The following is an 18,656-nucleotide window of genomic DNA, read 5'->3' on the forward strand; positions in this document are numbered from 1 at the left end:
TTTTTTGCTGCCTAATATTCTCTCTCTGGAGTTACTAAAATGCTATGATGGACAGGCCTGTGTAAAAAAATAGCTAAGATGGTTTTCTAGAATTCTGCTCAAATTAATATACTGTAATGTTTGTTAACATCAATACATTTTTCCCAGAAAAATTATGTTTAACTCCTACCATACATATTTCACATTTTTCCTTCTATGACTCATTCTGCCACAAATTCCGGTGGTGGCAGTAGCTAGTGTCAGCTTTAGCAGCAACCAGCGTCATCAGCAGAGGAATTACAATGGAGCAATAAGATAGGATCAAATCAGAGCTAGGGGAGAAGGGAGAGCAGTATTCTATGATAGGAAGGCAATTTATTTCTATGTCTATTTGTAAACAACTATACCTAGGAGAGAAATAACAAGAAAAAATATTACCCCCCCTCTTTTCTTTTAGTTCAAATTCGTATTGTGACACTGAATACCAAGTTCAAACCTGTTGAGGAGCTGGTAAGTTCAATAATTTCTAATGATACACTGAAATTTAAGCAAGTTAAACAAATCTATTGCTATAGAAAGTGTCATCAGGAAGTTTTTCATAAGTACGAAAATAGATTCTAACATAGAGAACTATGCAGGTATAGTCTCATTGCTAAGCCTCAAATTTAAACATAAAACTTTCATTTATCATGAGTTAATTTCTATTTCTTTAAGACTTTTCATCATGTAAGAATGGGCTGCATGAAACATTTGCCCTCTGTGAAAACGAGAACGAAGTCTCAATATTTAAACTAAGTCAAATAGTCTTTATTAGTGCAATATGTGGCCAAAAAACAGTGCACTATTACAATATTAACCTGCTTTTTGTTTCCTCTTGCAGTATCCTTTAATCACACTTCAGGTAAGAAATCTTTTTTTCATTTCTATTATTTTAAATATTCAGATAAATAGTGATTTGTGTCTAGTTTTCATTATGCATAGTTACAAGTTAAGATAACTGAAATAGCGGAGGAGAAAATCTTTATATATACAATATAGGACATCAGATGAAGAACTAGACAAAGGGCTGCCGCTTTTAGTATAGTCGGTGTGGCAAGTGCAGTAACTTAAGTTTTCAAGGAAAAGAAAAGATTGAGCTCTTTTTAAAGGAGTTTTATGTTTAAAATTGCTTAATTGTGGCTGCTGGCCCTTCTTAATCCTAATTTAGCCATATGTTATTTTAAGGAAATGGAAAGCATATACATCTACAGATTTAGAAATTAGCTCAGAAGGTGATTTTATTATTATAAAATAGAATTTTGGTTTTCAGGAAAAAGTTAATGGAGTCTCTTTCTACTAATTCAGATCTTTGATATTGTGCAGTATGGTATCTAAATGTAGTTGAAGCCTCTAGTTAGTTCAGTACAATGAAAAAGCTTTCTTTACTTCCCATAATTACAGAAAGTACCCAAATGAAGAAGGAAAAGATAATACTCTTATATGACCTCTGTTTTTATTTCTTCTTTATTTTCTAGGATCCTCAAAACAATGGGATTTTTCAATGGAAAAATGTGGCTCCTTTTCAAAATATTACCCAACTCTCATTCAGATTGATTTCAGAACCAATATTTGGCGAATACTCTATCATTGTGAATAGGGCATCAGGAAAGACATTGACACACCCATTTACCGTTAATAGATATGGTAACAATTGCTACTTATAATTGTGCTATATAAATTAAGCTTTCAGAGGACTCGACAAAGTAGCTTTTATGTTAGAATTAGAAAAGTAGGTGAAGCTTTGTTTGGTGTTCTCCCATCTTCCTTTCTTGGCCTTTTCTGCTTTATTATCTTTCTTGCTCCTCACTCCTTGCCTTCATCCTTTTTTCTGACCCCTGCCTTTACTTCGTAAGAAATATCTCATTTTATAAAATCTACACAATCTTCTGGGAAGTATTACAACAAATAAATATAAAGTTATGAAAATAGAGAAGAGAAAGGAAAGGGAAATAATCATTAATTACGCACTATCACTTACTGGTGCAACACAGAATTTGGAGCAATTGAAACATGGTCTATACAGATGTACACAGAGGAAAATATAGTGCATAGAACCATACCTAGCTATGTAATTGTAATAAATTTTGCTCTCCAGTATTTGTAGGGGCTCAACTATATTTCTCTTTTTCCAGTGTTGCCTAAGTTTGAAGTAAAAGTCAATGTACCACAAACAGTAACTATTTCAGATGAGGAATTCCAAGTGGATGCATGTGCTAAGTAAGTATTTATTCAGGATATTTGACATCACATGTCAATGCAAGGCTCAGAGAGAAAGAGAAATGAAATTAAGCATGTAACTTTAATTATTTGTATGCTTATGTTAAAATTATCAGACAAGTAATGAATTGCCATTATAAGAGATTTTAAAAATATAAAGAAAAACATAAGAAATTACCTATAATTAATTCCACTAATGCCATTGATACTGGGATTTTTATCTAATCTTTCATGAAGTTTCTATAATTGCAATCATACTTTTCTACCCACTATAATTAAGAAACATGTTACCATATATGCCAATATTTTCATGAATTCTAGCTTCTTGCTACATAAATGACTCTATGACTATACCAAATTTACTTAACCACTTTTATTATATAACATGTAGGCTGTTCCATTTGTTTTTACTAGTAATAAATAGTATTATAGCATATGTCTTTGTGTATACCAGTAAGTGTATAAGAAGTAGCTTCTGAACTAAAAATTACTTAAGAAATATTTCAAGAATAGGAATTACCAAAATGAAATGTGTAACATTCTTTTAGTCTTTTGATTGCCATAATGCTCTCAATATATTGTGCCAATATACAATTCCAACACTGCCTGTCTCATTGAATCTTCATTATCTTTGGAGTTTTCAATTTTTTAAAAAAAGAACATAAATTTTTGAAATGTGTTTGTGAAAAAGAAGGCACTTTATCAATTTATTTGAGTTAATTTAAATAATTTTAATGTAAAAAAGATTTCTATGTGATGTGAGAAATTTTTATTTTACTTTTGGAAAATTATTTCTACTGATATGTACCTTTTTAAAAAGTGTAATGTATTTTCTCAAATTTCTAAAAAATAATTAAAAATAGATAATATTTAGTGAGTGCCAATTACTGTGCTAAGCATTGCATTTATTATATTCTTACCACCATGCTATGAGATAGACACTATTATCATTTTTATTTTATATTGAAAGATTATAAGTCACAGAGAATTGAAATAACTTATCAACATTAATGGAGCTTTTTTGATGGCAGAACTTGGGTTTAGGCCTACATTATCTGACTTCAGAACTATTCTCTTACCCAAAAACTCTGTTGTACTTTATGTAACAAAATTTAAAATATTAATATTTCCACATATTTAAACACTGTTCAATTGATGACATGCAAATTACTTGCCTTTGAATATTTTAAGCAGTATATTAAAGATACATTGGGTAAATCTTAGTTTATTAACTAGCTAATAAACAAGTTAGGGTAGTGCTCGTGGATGCCACAAAGAATCTTGAAAAACGTTTTTATCTTTTTTATATTATTTAAAATGTTCATTGGACTCTAGAAAAAGAAACATAATACTTTTTGAGTTTCAAAAAGAGTAGCTGAACATATACCAGAATTTCATAAATGTAATATATAAGAGATCATAGACTATCTGTGTTAAAAGATAACAGGATAATCAACTTAAGCTTGAAGAAACCCAGGAACCTAAGTTGCTACACTTAAAAACCCTACACAAAACCAAAATTGTCAGTGGGATTAACAACTATAATTTATCTGCCCAATGGCATGCTAATAACACATACCAGAAGAACCAACATATTTATCAAGTATCACCTACATGAAAGACTTGCTAAGCTAAATATTGATATGGAATTGGAACATTTTGAAACTTCTTTTATGCTATATTCTACTTAGATTTGACATTAAATAGTACTTTAGTATTAGCAATAATAATATCCTGTAACAGGACCAGGCAATTGAGATAGGAGCTGTGGATGCTACAAGGTTATTTCAGGGCAGGCTATGTCTAGAAGTTAACATCAGTGAGTCAGTTGCTTACCTCAAGTTGTATAACTGTGTCTGTGCATTGTTTCTTTAGTATTCCCTGGGACTAAGCTTGGAACCAATAAAGAAAAAAAGAAGGAAATTAGATTATTTTAGTCAAAAACTTCAGAGATAAGTTGAATTTTTAAGAAGGAAGAAAACTTGCTCACAGGCATATTAGTAAACTGAAGTAATATCCAGCAAAAGCTTTTAAGTCAAAAACGAAGAGAGAATGTTTATTTTGACCTGTATGAAAATTTAAACTACATATTTCAAGGACATATGTTAGCCTATAGATTATATATATATATATATATATATATATATATATATATATATATATATATGGCTAAGTGACCAACCATCCATCTGTCCAACCAGCCGGCCAGCTGGCCGGCCGGTACATATGATGCACACTGGCAATTTAAAAATAAGCGTTGACTTGCGCATGCGCAATACATATAAAGCTCTCACTGGTGCCAATCTAGACAGAGTAGGAATATTCCTACCTGAACCAATTTTCAAACATGGTCAGTTATAGCTTGCTTTTTTTAGAGTTCGAAGAGCGTGTGACGTTAAAGTTGCCAATACTTCATCACAAGGAAAATTAGTCAAGCACTCTGAAAATATTTTTACTCTTCATGTGGTATACAAGAAGACATTAGAATAAGTTTAATCAGTTTATCAGTCATTGTTTTTATCAATGTTGTTTTTATATCATGTCTTTGTTGTTTTTATATCATGTCTTTGTTGTTATATCGTGTTATTTCTTCTAATTAATTTCCTTTCAATGGGCACAAATCTGTGCACCAGGCCACTAGCACTACAATAAGAATTATACTTCATAAATAAAAGACAGTAAGAAGAAATAAGTTATTTCAGGTAGAACTTAACCTTGCTTCTCACATGTAACTAATATTTAGAGCTGACAGAGGATTTTTTAAAAATAGTTTTTATTGATTTCAGAGAGTAATGGAGAGAAAGAGAGAGAGATAGAAACATCAATGATGGGAGAGAATCATTGATTGGCTGCCTCCTGCAAGTTCCACACTGAAGATTGAGCCTGCAACCTGGACATGTGCCCTGACCACAGAATTGAATCCTCCTGGTTCATAGGTTGACGCTCAACCACTGAGTCATGCTGACAGGGTCTGACAGAGGATTTTAATTATTTGAATTGAGTCAAAATCTCAGAAGCATTAAGGATTTTTAAATAGTGAGAAATAAATTAGTGGAATGGAAAGAAAATAGACTGTGGATTGAGGAAGATCTGAGTTTGAATTTTAATCTCATCAGTTATAATGTGGGAAAGTGTTACTTGATCTCAGTATATTAATCTATAAAATGAGATAATATACCTACATCTCAGAGTCCCCTAGAAAAATGAATAAGATATCATAATGTACACACTGGATATACACTAGATCCACCAATTAGAAAAATATATTCTAATTCATCAATTTTATTACATTGAGTTTTGCCATATGCTAATTTCACAATTGTTATCTGTGTTTCAGAATCTTAGTGGACCTAATTCTCAACTAAAAAAACTCAAATTAACTGTATTTGTCTTTGGTTAAACTTTTAAAGAACTTGTATTGATGTTTTTTGTGTGTTTTAGTAGAAAATGAGATATGTATTTAACCCCACCCCATAAAGACACTATACTTTTGGTCAAAGCATATTTAGTTTAGGGATATATTTTCTGCTAAAGAAAAAAAAGTGATGCAAACAATTTTTGTATTTCTATCAGATTAAAATATAATTTTAAAGACTAAACTTAATCATTAAATCCTATTCACTGAAATTTTAGAGTCTACATTATCTTGAATTTTATTTAAAAAGCAGCTGAATCCTGCTGCCTGATCAAATACCTAACTTAACCTAAATTCTGTGGGGATGATATCACCAAGAAGTGAGAATTCCTAATAGAATTTGGTCATTGAAGTAGTCATAGTTTAGAGATTTCATATGTAATTTCTGAAGAAGACCATAAAATATTACCATGGTTTTGTTCATTAATAATTACCAATACACCTTCTCCTACTAGGTACACCTTTGGCCAACCTGTGCAAGGAAAAGCCCAAATCAAGGTGTGCAGAGAATATTTTTCCTTTGGAGATTGTGAAAGAGACAACAATGAAATTTGTGAACATTTTATTGTGCAGGTACAGTTCATAATCTTCATTTCAAAAAAGTTCAATTTATTATTATTCTTTCTTTGATTTCATTTATAAAAGGGATATAACACTTTTCATCTTGTAAATAATAGAGGTTGCAGGTAGGTAAGGTAAAGAATGAGAAAGAAAATGCAATGTTTAACAATAGTCTCTTATTCTCTAGGCTATGTAAATTGTTACCCACCTATAGAATAATACATTTTTAGAAATGAAAGCTGTGATTGGCTCCCTTGTGTTATAATATTTTGTCTAGGTGACCTCCCTGATCTTTCTTTGGAGAATCATTAATTATCCTTTAAATAAATGAATCCTTCATAGTATTCCCCATGCAACCTAGAACTGTTCTTATGAAAAAAAGGTCATTTGCAAACATCTGCAATTCAGAGTATCTGCATTTATTACTTTAGATTTGAAGTTCATTTTTTTAAATATCATTCAGTTCTATGCTTATCTTTTCAAAATTTGTTATTGTTGACACTATTAAAAATGTCCTCCATTTTCCTCCTCTTTGCCCACCTTCACTCTCCCTCCCACTCCCCACTCCCTCTCCCCAACTCCCTCTGTCCGCCCCACCAACCTTCACCACACTGTTGTCAGTGTCCATAGGCTATGCATATATGTTCTTTGACTAATTCTTCATCTTCTTTTATCCAGTCCCCCCTCTACCCCATTCCCCTCTGAGATCTGTCAGTCTGTTCCTATTTTGTTCACCAGATTATTTTTTAACTTGTTCCCTTCCACATTGTTTCCAGGAGAATAACCTTGACATCTGTAAAATATACAATAGCTCCTTACTTTGTTTTAATTGGTGATGAAAACTACCTCCCCACATCTTTGGTAATTCTGTAGTCATTTCAACAAGTTTGTGAGATGGACCCATTGGGTGGTGGAGGGAGATAAGTATCTGTGCTGAAATTCTATATTCTTTAAAGACTTTTGGATCCCTAACTTTTTCTTTGTATCTTCTCTCTTTATTTTTCAGTTGGAAAATGGTTGTGTTTCTCAAATTGTAAATACAAAAACCTTCCAACTCTACCGTTCTGGATTTTCCATGTTATTTCATATCACTGTAACTGTGACAGAAACCGGGACAGGTAATGGTTGTATTTTATTGGCAACCTGAGGACATACGCAGCTTACCAGAAAGAAGTTTATTGAGTTAGTAACACTCACCAACTACAGATCATTAATTGCTCAATAGAGTAAAGTGGACTACATTTGCTAATAGGTCAACTTGAAGGTTGCTTCTGAATAAGGTTTTTCTAATAATATTTAAAATAAAAGTATTATGTAAATGCTACACTCAACTTGGAATAGTTTGCTTGCCTTACTTAAGAGCTACAACAACAAAGTTGAGCAGTTGTGACAGAGACCATGTGGTCCAAAAGCTTAAAATAATCACTGTCAGATCCTGTACAAGATAAATTTGTCAATCTCTGATCTAATACAACTGGGAATATCACAGGTGCAAAAGTTAGTGAGAACTTTATAAGATTCCACATCAATTGATTCATCTTCCTTGACAGTATTTTTCATTTGTTACAGGTGTGCAGATCAGTGAAAAAGCTCCTGTTTCTATCACTTCATTTCTTGGGACAGTGAACTTTGAGAACACGGACCCTTTCTATAGAAGAGGAATTCCTTTTTTTGGCACAGTAGGTTTGACTAAAAATATATGTTCTCATTTCACTTTCTTGGACCATAGATTGCCCTTTGAAATTTTCTGAACATGTTTTTCCTACTTTCATAACACATTGCAACATTACTACATCTGACGTACTGGGAAAAGTCCTAGGCTAAAAGAAAATGATAGATAAAAGTATAGCTGTTTCCATATTATATATGTACTTAATGGAACATCTGTCAGAATTTAAGAAAGTTACAATAAATGATTACATTTATGAATAGAACATTTCTTCTCAGTAGAGATGTGACATTTTGAATTTGAAAAATCAACGCTTCTCTCTCTCTCTCTCTCTTTTTTTTTTTTTTTTACAGCTTAAATTTTCTGGTCCTAATAATGTCCCGATGGTGAACAAACTATTGCAATTGGAGCTCAATGACAAATTTATAGGAAATTACACCACAGACGAGAATGGTGAAGCTCAATTATCCATTGACACTTCAGATATATTTGATCCAGAGTTCAACCTGAAAGTAAGACATCAAAGAGTAGACAAGATCCCACAGAAAATTCCAATGTTAGGAATTTTGAACGTTAGGAATTTCTTAAAATATAACTTATATTGAGAATGTATTTTAACAGAGTTTCAAAAGTTAGGGTATTTTATATATTTGCTTGTTCCTTAGATAATACAAGAGAATACTTATTCAAGAGGATGAGATAATAATAGTCCATAATTTTTATAAACTAGAGGCCTGGTACATGAATTCATGCAGGGTGTGTCCGGCCAGTCCCAATTGGGGCCGATTGGGGCCAGCCAGCCGGGGAGGAACCATGGGAGGGCTCCAGGGCGTGTCCAGCCCATCTCTCCCAGTCCCTATTGGCCAGACCCCAGCAGCAAGCTAAGCTACTGGTTAGAGTATCTTCCCTCTGGTGGTCAGTGCACATCATAGCTACTGGTCAAAAGGTTGGTCGAACAGTCAAACAGTCGGACACTTAGCATATTAGACTTTTATTATATAGCAGTGGTTCTCAACCTTCTTAATACCACGACCCTTTAATACAGTTCCTCATGTTGTGGTGACCCCCAAACATAAAATTATTGTTGTTGCTACTTCATAACTGTAATTTTGCTACTGTTATGAATCGTAATATAAATATCTGATATGCAGGATGTATTTTCATTGTTACAAATTGAACATAATTAAAGCATAGTGATTAATCACAAAAACAATATGCAATTATATATGTGTTTTTTGATGGTCTTAGGCAACCCCCGTGAAAGGGTCGTTCGACCCTCAAAGGGGTTGCGACCCACAGGTTGGCGACCGACAGGTTGAGAACCACTGTTATATAGGATTCTATAACAACTTATTTTCCTCTGAGAAACTAGAAATAGCTCATGAAAATTATTTTACTCTTTTCCTTTGATCATTTTATGCATAGATTAGGAGTCTTGACACTATGATTTCTCTTTTTCTGCTTCTTAAACAGAATTTTACAACTAAACAATTTATCAATGTTTAAGTGTAACTGAAAGACACAGGACCTTAAGGCTCATCTCTGACTTCAATTACAAAGTAAAAATAAATATTTCATTGTAAGCCTAATGAAACAGACATACAATTATGGTCATGTTTTGTATACAGAAAGAGGAGAGTGCTTATATTATTTTAACTTCCAATAACTTTGTTTAAAGCCAGCCACAAGCTGAGGTTTTCTCTGCTTTGAAGGGATCAGAAGTCTTTCTTTCGGAAGTAATTACTGTCCTTGAAAGATAGTGCTAAGATCCTTTGCTTTCTTTTCTCTTATCAGGCCACATTTGTTCACCCGAAGAACTGCTATGTTCCCACATGGTTGACGCCTGAGTATTTGGATGCCCATATATCAGTCCCACGCTTTTACTCCCGAACCAACAGCTTCCTGAAGATTGTTCCTGAACCAAAGCCGCTTAGATGCAATCAACAAAAGATTGTTAATGTGCATTACTCCCTAAACAGTGAAGCATACAGGGAAGAGTCAAATATAAACTTCTTTTATTTGGTAAGTCTTGGCTGGTGGATTCTTGGATCTTGTCTGTCTGCTTAGCATGGTACAGTTTAGAACGTGCCCATCAGTCATGCATGCCAGTCTGAGGAGGCCAACCCAGCCTCACTTTGCTGGTGAATGCTATTGGCAGCATTAAAAAAAAACCTCAGAAACAAATAAACAAATGCATAAAAAAGATTCAGGCAATTTCCCTAAGGTTGAAAACTTATTCTTCTGAGTCTGCTATTTTAAGGCTTTAATTATAACTCACATCAAGTAAGTAGTTATGCCCCTTTGTGAGAGTAAAATAGTAGGCAGATACCAGAGACTAAGCAGAAAGCTGATTTTGATAAATATTAAAAGAAATTAGCCCTTTTTGTTCTGTCCCTATAGTTATTCATCTTGTCTCTAGAAGGCATATTGAAAGGTGAAAAGCTACAGAGTTGGAAATTATGACTCCTAATTAAAAACCTCCACCTTCTCCTAGTTTTCATGCAAGTTGGCTGATGTTGGACAGATTGTTTAAACTTCCTAAGCCTTAGCTGCCTCAGCTGTATATTTGTAATTGCAAATAGTAAGACATCTACTAGGGCCAGTAGTTTGTGTCAGACAGTGTTAGGAGGGCTTTACATGTGTTAACTCATTAATCACCCTTCTGAGTAGCTCAATTTTACAAATAAAATAACAAAGGCAAAGAATTGAAATGACGTGGCTTATTCAAAGCCAGGCAGGCTAGACAATTTCGGAGCTTTATGCAGCTCTTACTCAGTGCACTGCATACTATTTAAGAAGTTTCTAGCACATAATATACTCTCAATAAATGGTAGTGACTTTCTCTGTTCTTTTCCAAGTTTTGCAAACTCCATTTTTACTATTTGTTCGTGGAAAATATCCTATCCTACAGACACACCCCTAGATTGTTCAGAATTATAGAATTATCACTAGATTGTTCATTATTTAATAATTCTATGAAATATTAAATAATATGATTTCAGCTATTGTGTTTTCTTTTTGCTTCACAGGTGATGGCAAAAGGGGCTATCTTGCTCAGTGGACAAACGGAAATCAGAGACAAAGGTGCTTACAATACATTTTTTAAATATGTACTCCACCTTCATTTTTCTTTATTTTTTAAGAACATGTTATAGTGCTAGAGTCAAAAGGTTAGGTTAGAAGAGTGCTTAACATTACCACTTGTGAATGGAGGGCACTAGTTAGCATGGTCCAACATAACTTACTAAATATTTGATGAAGGAGATTTCAGGCAGTTTCTATTATTGCCAGGTTATTAAATACATTATAGAAAAGTGATGCCCAAAACCTAAATCTCATTATTGACTCAGTTTGGCAGTGTTGATATTGGTATAAAGAATTTCCATTATTTAATTCATTTGTCTTTAGAGTAAAGCCCAATTTGCTCTTTCTAGCCATAAGCCATTCCCTTTTATGTAAGTGTACCCAGTGAGCCAGGGGCCTTCTGGCATTGCACCCTTCGATGACAACTCCTATTCACACAGCCTGGAATGGACAGTTCTCGTTCCCGATCAACATCAGCGCTGATCTGGCTCCTGTGGCCATCATGCTCGTCTATACCATTCACCCCAGTGGGGAAATTGTGGCTGACACTGTCAAATTCCAGATTGAGAAATCCTTTAAAAACAAGGTGATGCTTTTTTCTATTTCTTGCTGGTCCTGAATGAGAGGGGTGAGCACTTGTCTCCCTGCCATCTCACTCCTATTAACTTTACAGGGGACTCTCACAATAAATGTTGGTGTAATTAAATTATCAGGAGATAATAGAATCGCCAAACAGAATGAATAAATTTTGGCAGCAATGTCAATCCTGAGATGATGGGAGGATGTCCCTGGAGGGGAAGCGAGGGTGATAATAGGCCGGAAAAATATAGGTACAGAAATCTATAAAGATGTATTTGGGGGAAAAACGGAGAATATGTAAATTATATTCATATTAAGTTATCTTACTCGCATTCTTTTCTCCTCACCTTCAGGTTAACATCAACTTCTCTGAGGAACAGGGACCCCCCGGCTCCAATATCAGCCTCTATCTAGAAGCAGCCCCTGACTCCTTCTGCGCACTCCGGGCTGTGGATAAAAGTGTCCTTCTCCTGAAATCGGAACAAGAGCTGTCAGCTGACAGTGTGAGCTCTCTGATTTCCCAACTTTTATCTAAACTCCTGCAAGTCTAACCCTTCAGATGATATTTTTGAGATGGAACGTGTTGAAAAATCAAATATTCTCTTCCTTTATTCCTTCATGGATTATTACTTAATTATTTCTCTCATCAGACCCAGCACTTAAAACAATACAGAATTCAGTAGATAGTTATAACAGGGTAGGGATCATATAACAATATGATTTTGAAAAAAGGTAATAGAGGTAATTATATGTATGTGGAAACCTAGAGTTAAATCTCTGTGTTGAAAGATATGCTTGGCTCCCTAGTGGGTTTGGCTCGGTGGATAGAGCATCCGCCCCAGAACTGAAGAGTCCCCGGTTTGATTCCAGTCAATGGATGCTCATACCTAGCTTGCAGGCTTGATCTCCAGCCCTCTTCAGGGTCTGAGGCAACCAATTGATGTGTCTTTCTCACATCAATGTTTCTCTCTCTCTGTGTCTCTTCCCCTCCTTTCCACTCTTTCTAAAAATCAATAGAAAAATATCCTCAGGTGAGGATTAACAACAACAACAAAAGATATGATTGGCTACAATTTAAAGTCATAATCTATTTATTCATCTTATATTTTCATAAGCATTTTCAGACCAGCAATCCCAGAATTTCACACCAACTTGTTTCAGTTAACTGTTGGATATTTTCCCTTTATTTTTCACACAAGTACATATAAACATGGAAATTTTTTAATTTTATTTTTTATTGTACCTGACCTCTAATATTATTTTGTTTTAGTTTCAGGTGTACAGATAGTGGTTAGACAGTCATATGCTTTAAAAAGTGGTCCTCCCATTATTTCTAGTACCACCTGGCACCGTACACAGTTATTACAATGATTTTTACTGTATTTCCTATGCTGTATGTACTTCACATCCCGTGACTATTTTGTAACTACCAATTCGTACTTTTTTAATCCCTTCACCTTTTTCACCCAGTCCCCCAAACCCACTCCCCTCTGGCATCTATCAAGTCTGTTCTCTGTATCTTTGAGTCTGTTTCAATTTTATTGGTTTGTTTTAGGAATTTATGATCATGTTCAAAACTAATTTAATAATTTCAAAAATGTATTATTAAAATTATTCCTATTGCCCTACTCCAGTTGGGCTTCTGTAGCATTTGGGCTACCACAGACTGGGTAGCTTACAAATCACAGATATTTCAGCCTGAGATCCGGATGCGAGCAGTGTCAGGTGCAGTGTCTCTTCCTGGTGGTAGACTTCTCCTTGGGTCTTGGTGGAAGGAATAAGGGATATTCCTTGAGGACCTTTTATAAGGGCATTAATATCATTCTTGAAGGCTCTGCCCTCATGACCTAACCACCTCCTAAAGGTCCCAACCCCTAATACCACCACATTGGGCATTAGGATTTCAACATACGCATTTTGAGAAGACACAAACATTCAGACCGCAGCACCAGTGTATTGTAGAAAATGTGCAAAATAAAAGGATAAAAGAGAAAATGTTTTAAAAATCACTCATAATTGTAAAAGTTAGACATATGTACATTTTTGTTGTAATTTTTATTTATTTTATTCAAATTACTAGTATTAAGTGAAAGTTTATTTAGAAAGTAACAGATGTGAAAGTAAGCCAGCTGAGCAGTGAAGGCTTAGAAAACAAGTTACAGAGGCAAAAGAAGGGCCCTTTGGAGCTTAGAAACGGGAAAGGCAAAGAAAACTCACCTGAGTGGAAAAAGAAGGGGAAGGGTAAAGTATAGGTGTGCTCCTGTGAGAGAGGCATATATATTTCACAAATAAGATCTTGTTGAAAAAATGCAATTTTGTATTTTGCCTTTAACGTTCTATAGTAAATCTAGTTTTAAATAAAAACCTATAAAAAATAATTAATAGCAATATCTAATAACCATGAATCAAGACATAAACTGTATAATTTTTCCAATGTAAAAGTGTTTTACTAAAGTTTTGTTATGAGAAGGGCAGGTTATCTGTACATTAAGTTCTAGGTTTCTGCTTTCTTCAAGTATCTTAAAAATGTCACTCCCCTATTGCCTTGCTTTGAATATTGCTTTTAAGACTTCTGACATAAGTCTAACTCATTTGACCTTGTAAGTTATTGAATCTTTTTTGCCTGAAGGCCTTGAGGGCTGTTTTTCCTTTAAATTTTAAAATAGTTTTAGTAAAATACCTGTCAGAATTTATTGTTTGGGGGAAATTTTCCTAAGTACACAGTGACCCATACAATGTGGAAACATAGATCTTTTATTTCCAGAATTCATCTTGAATTATAATTCTCAATTTTAATTTTTCCATTCTTTCCCCCTCTACTAAAACTTTATAAATATGCGTCATCTCTGCCTGCTTGCCAATTCAACCACTTTGCCTACGACTTGTTTTAATTCATTCTTTCTCTCATCTTTATTCTCTTTTTTTCCTATGCTACTTTTTAACATTTTCTTTCAGACTATTTTTTTCTTAAGCTCCTAATAATTTAGAGTTTATTTCTCTTTTACCTTACAGCAGTTTTGTTGGAATTCATTTTTTTCCAGTTCTTGATAATTGGTGGAAGAATGACCCAAAAGTGTTGGATTAAATAGATTCAATATATTTTAAAAACAAAACCACAATAAATGGTTATGGCACAAATTTTCCAATTTTATAGAAATAAAATGAGTACTTAAAATCATTGAAAACCATGTGATTTTTTCCCACAGTTGTATGACCTGCTTCCAAATATAGAACTCTATGGTTATTTCTATCATGGTCTCAACCTTGACGATGGCAAACAAGACCCTTGCATTCCTCAGAAGGATATGTTTTACAATGGTTTGTATTACATACCTGCAGGAAACTATGAAGATGGAGACACCTATGATATTATCAGGGTAAGAACATTTAAAAAATTTTTATTTATTTTACCTCAATTTGAATGCTCATATTGCATATCTATGTTTTATTATTTATGTAGTTTTTTTCCTATTCTTTGAGATAGGGATCAGTAATCTGCTTAAAGAACATTCAAAAGTTGTCTTACAAAAAAGAGATATTCATTTCTGTTGATTCTTTTGTTGAAAATAAATTAAGTGGCAGCTAAAAATATAAAACCTCATGTTTGAAGTAATGACATAGTCTTCAATTTTTTGTGGTAAACTTTATGCAGAAATAGTCAAATAAAGAGTCTAGAATAGTGTCTGTGCTACCAATTAAATATGCTGAGACCACATGAAAGGATCTTTATCATTGAAGTCACAAATATAAAGGAAAAATGGCATCAAATTAGACAGACTTTAGTTTAAGTCCCAGATCTTCAAATTACTAACTATACATTGTATATCTGTGTGTGAGTGTGTATATGTTTGATATTGATTAGGATCATAGTAGTGCTGTTTGTATTTTTCCCTTAAAATTAAATGAAAAATGATGTTAAATACTTAGCAAGATTCTAGCACATAATAAGTGGTGGATAAATCAGACTGTCATTTTTTATTCGAATTAGATATTTTTCATACGTTAAATACAAGTGATTTAATTTCTAACATCCTAGACCTTTGCTAGGAGAGGAAATCTGTATATTTAAAACTATAATGTAGCTGATGGACCTGTTTTAGGTCTTGTGTGAAGGAAATGCACAACTTATCTTTTGTTGTTTGTTTACTTGAAGTCCATGGGTCTGAAAGCCTTTACCAATCTCCATTATCGGAAGCCAGAAATATGTTCAGTAGAGTGGAGGCCATTCTCCGAGAGATCATTGCTAATTGGACCCCTATGTGAACCGATGTACAGTGCCCCCCCACCTAAAATTGCATGTGAGTAATCTAGAATTCTGTGTTTGGGAGATGGCCAAAGGAGTATTTGGGATAAAATTATAAAAAATAGAATTTTACTTGTGAATTATGCCATTTTTTTGGCTACAATTAGACATCCTGCAAAATAGGCAGAATAATGCAGGATGGGAATGGTTTAGGCTAATAGGAAGAACTGGCTTCAAACATGAGAGGAAGTTTATTTTTATTGGTAGAACATAATATCAGAAGCGTATAGGAGCAGGTAATGTGTGATGACATGGAAGGACAGTCATTATAAGTGAGTATGATACGAGAGAATGAGGGGTCCTTATGGGGCGTTATATCCTTATTATGTGTAGACCATAATTCACAGAATTCAAGGCAGAGGATATTTTGATTCCCAGATAACCAAACAGATGGCATCAGAGCAGTGTGTTCAAATACTAGTCCATTTACCAGTGGAAGACCTGGAAGCACAAAACTCAGTCATAATCCTAGATGAATAAGGCAATTAGGTAGATTTACAATACAGAAATTTCATCAGGGAAGCAAAATGAAACAAGGTCATCAGAATAGACCCCAAATCAAAGTTGTATTCCAGATCTGAACACACTTGAGTAACATCTTTTAAATCCCTCTGGCCTACCATTGAGGATTGGAGTAGTAATTTAAGTGGGGTTGATCCTGAAGATGGATATCAGAAACACCACTTGAGAAAAATGAAAGGCCTGACAACTTTATACAAGGATAGACTTGCCGAGTTCAAGAGGCCCTAGAACAGTGATGGTGCACCTTTTGAGCTCAGCATGTCAGCATTTTGAAAAACCCTAACTTAACTCTGGTGCCGTGTCACATATAGAAATTTTTTGATATTTGCAACCATAGTAAAACAAAGACTTATATTTTTGATATTTATTTTATATACTTAAATGCTATTTATCAAAGAAAAATCAACCAAATGGTTCACCATCACTGCCCTAGAAAGTTCAGAAATTGAAACCATTTTGAAGTCCTGGTCAAGAGGTTGAAACTGCCTACTTTTCTGCTATTAGATTAAACCATATTAACAGAGCTTTATCAGACGCATCTAAACTTTTCAGTATCTTTGCCTAAAATGGACTGAAACCCAGAGTCATTCATTTTCATCTCTTTCTTTAGTTGTTCATTTATTAGTTCACTCAACAAATATTTATTGGGGTCAGAAATTTAGTTACATATTGTAAAAGCAATAGCTTATTCTCTGCTTTCCTGGAAAGTTTAGTCTAACAGGGACGCCTTACAGTGAAACAGGTAACTCCAAAAACCTGGGAAGAGTACATTAAGTGGAAATAAGGTCAATAGAAATGACCTAAATTTCTCAAGGGCCTATTATGTCCTTCTGGAAAAAGTTACATTTATACTAAGGCCTGAAAGAAGGTCTATGAAAAACAAGGTAGGAAATTAAAAGCACTCCAAAAATGGCAGAAGATGTGGTTCAAAGGCAAGAGTCAAGATAGCTAAAGCAGAAGGGATAAACAGACAGATCATAAAGATCTTGTAGGGCATTTAAAGAATTTGAAATTAATTCTAATGCAGTATTACACTATTGACAAGTTTTAAGCAGATAATCTAATATGTGTTTTCAAAAGATCTCTGCTCTAGAAAAAGGGATTGGAACTTCTGCTGTCTAAGATTGCCTGTATGAAATGTTATAAATGCTAGTAATAGAGTTGAGAGACAGTGGTGATTGGACTATTAATAAAAAAAACTATTTTCATTTGGTTGGTTATGATAAGAAATGCAGGATGGGGAGTGGGGGGGCGAATGCCAAAGACAATTCTTAAATTTCTGATTTGGGTAAGTGGGTAGATTTATTTTGGTACCTGTCATGGAGATGGGAAATACTGGAGAAAAGCAGGGGAAGATATAATGAGTTCACTTTTTGGGAGTTTAATTTGAAATGCCTGTAAAGCATCCCAAAAGAGACGTGCACAAGGGTGTTGCATGCACAACATGGAGCTCAGAAGAGAGGTCCAGTTGGGAGACAGATTGGGATGCCGCAGCATAAGTATTGTAACGAAGCTATGTGTGAGAATATCAATGCAGAAGACACAGTGCACAGGGGAAAAAAGAGGACCTGAAACAGAGCTCTTAGGAACAAATCAAGGACAAGAAGATTACATCCTCAAACAAAAATGGCAAAAGAGATGAGAAGTCAACTAGAAGGAGCTGGTATTATGGAAGTTAACTAGTGACTCTTGAAAAGGATACAGTGATTAAGAATATCAAATAACCTAGAGACCAAGCAAGTACAGAGTTAACACTATTAATGTCATTAGAAGCTTTAGTGAAAGTCATGTTAGCCTAGCAGAACTGGCAGCTACCAGCCTGCTTTCTGGCCAACACCAGGGTGTCAGATGAGAAACTGGATTCAGTGACTAGGCATCAATTTTTCTAAACTTGGCTGTGGAGGAACGACGTAGGACAGTGATGGCGAACCTTTTGAGCTCGGCGTGTCAGCATTTTGAAAAACCCTAACTTAACTCTGGTGCCGTGTCACATATAGAAATTCTTTGAACTTTGCAACCATAGTAAAACAAAGACATATTTTTGATATTTATTTTATATATTTAAATGCCATTTAACAAAGAAAAATCAACCAAAAAAATGAGTTCACGTGTCACCTCTGACACGCGTGTCATAGGTTCGCCATTACTGATGTAGGCTATTTGTTGTTAATAATGGGAGAGATATGAGCATCAAAATGCTGATACCTAGATTGAGATACACGTTTATTGACAACTAGAGGCCCGGTGCACAAAAATTTGTGCACTGGGGGGGGGGGGAGGGGCAGGGG

The 18,656-nt window shown here is 34.4% G+C and overlaps 1 protein-coding gene across 1 annotated transcript in view; it reads left to right on the forward strand.

The window, feature by feature from the left end:
* The window catches only part of LOC308513988 (ovostatin homolog 2-like), a gene marked incomplete at its 5' end in the record, with an annotated part of 39,923 nt that overhangs the window by 1,978 nt on the left and 19,289 nt on the right, over positions 1-18,656 (forward strand). The window contains 14 exons of the mRNA XM_081084025.1: positions 437-489; positions 860-880; positions 1,494-1,662; positions 2,151-2,235; positions 6,106-6,223; positions 7,218-7,329; positions 7,781-7,890; positions 8,234-8,392; positions 9,675-9,902; positions 10,910-10,964; positions 11,405-11,550; positions 11,897-12,046; positions 14,750-14,920; positions 15,697-15,841. Of these exons, the coding sequence (XP_080940151.1) occupies positions 437-489; positions 860-880; positions 1,494-1,662; positions 2,151-2,235; positions 6,106-6,223; positions 7,218-7,329; positions 7,781-7,890; positions 8,234-8,392; positions 9,675-9,902; positions 10,910-10,964; positions 11,405-11,550; positions 11,897-12,046; positions 14,750-14,920; positions 15,697-15,841 (1,722 nt within the window). The remainder of the gene's footprint in view (positions 1-436; positions 490-859; positions 881-1,493; positions 1,663-2,150; positions 2,236-6,105; positions 6,224-7,217; positions 7,330-7,780; positions 7,891-8,233; positions 8,393-9,674; positions 9,903-10,909; positions 10,965-11,404; positions 11,551-11,896; positions 12,047-14,749; positions 14,921-15,696; positions 15,842-18,656) is intronic.

Source organism: Myotis nattereri, assembly GCF_964212035.1.
Source record: "Myotis nattereri genome assembly, chromosome: 2".
In the NCBI taxonomy this organism is placed as follows: domain Eukaryota; kingdom Metazoa; phylum Chordata; class Mammalia; order Chiroptera; family Vespertilionidae; genus Myotis; species Myotis nattereri.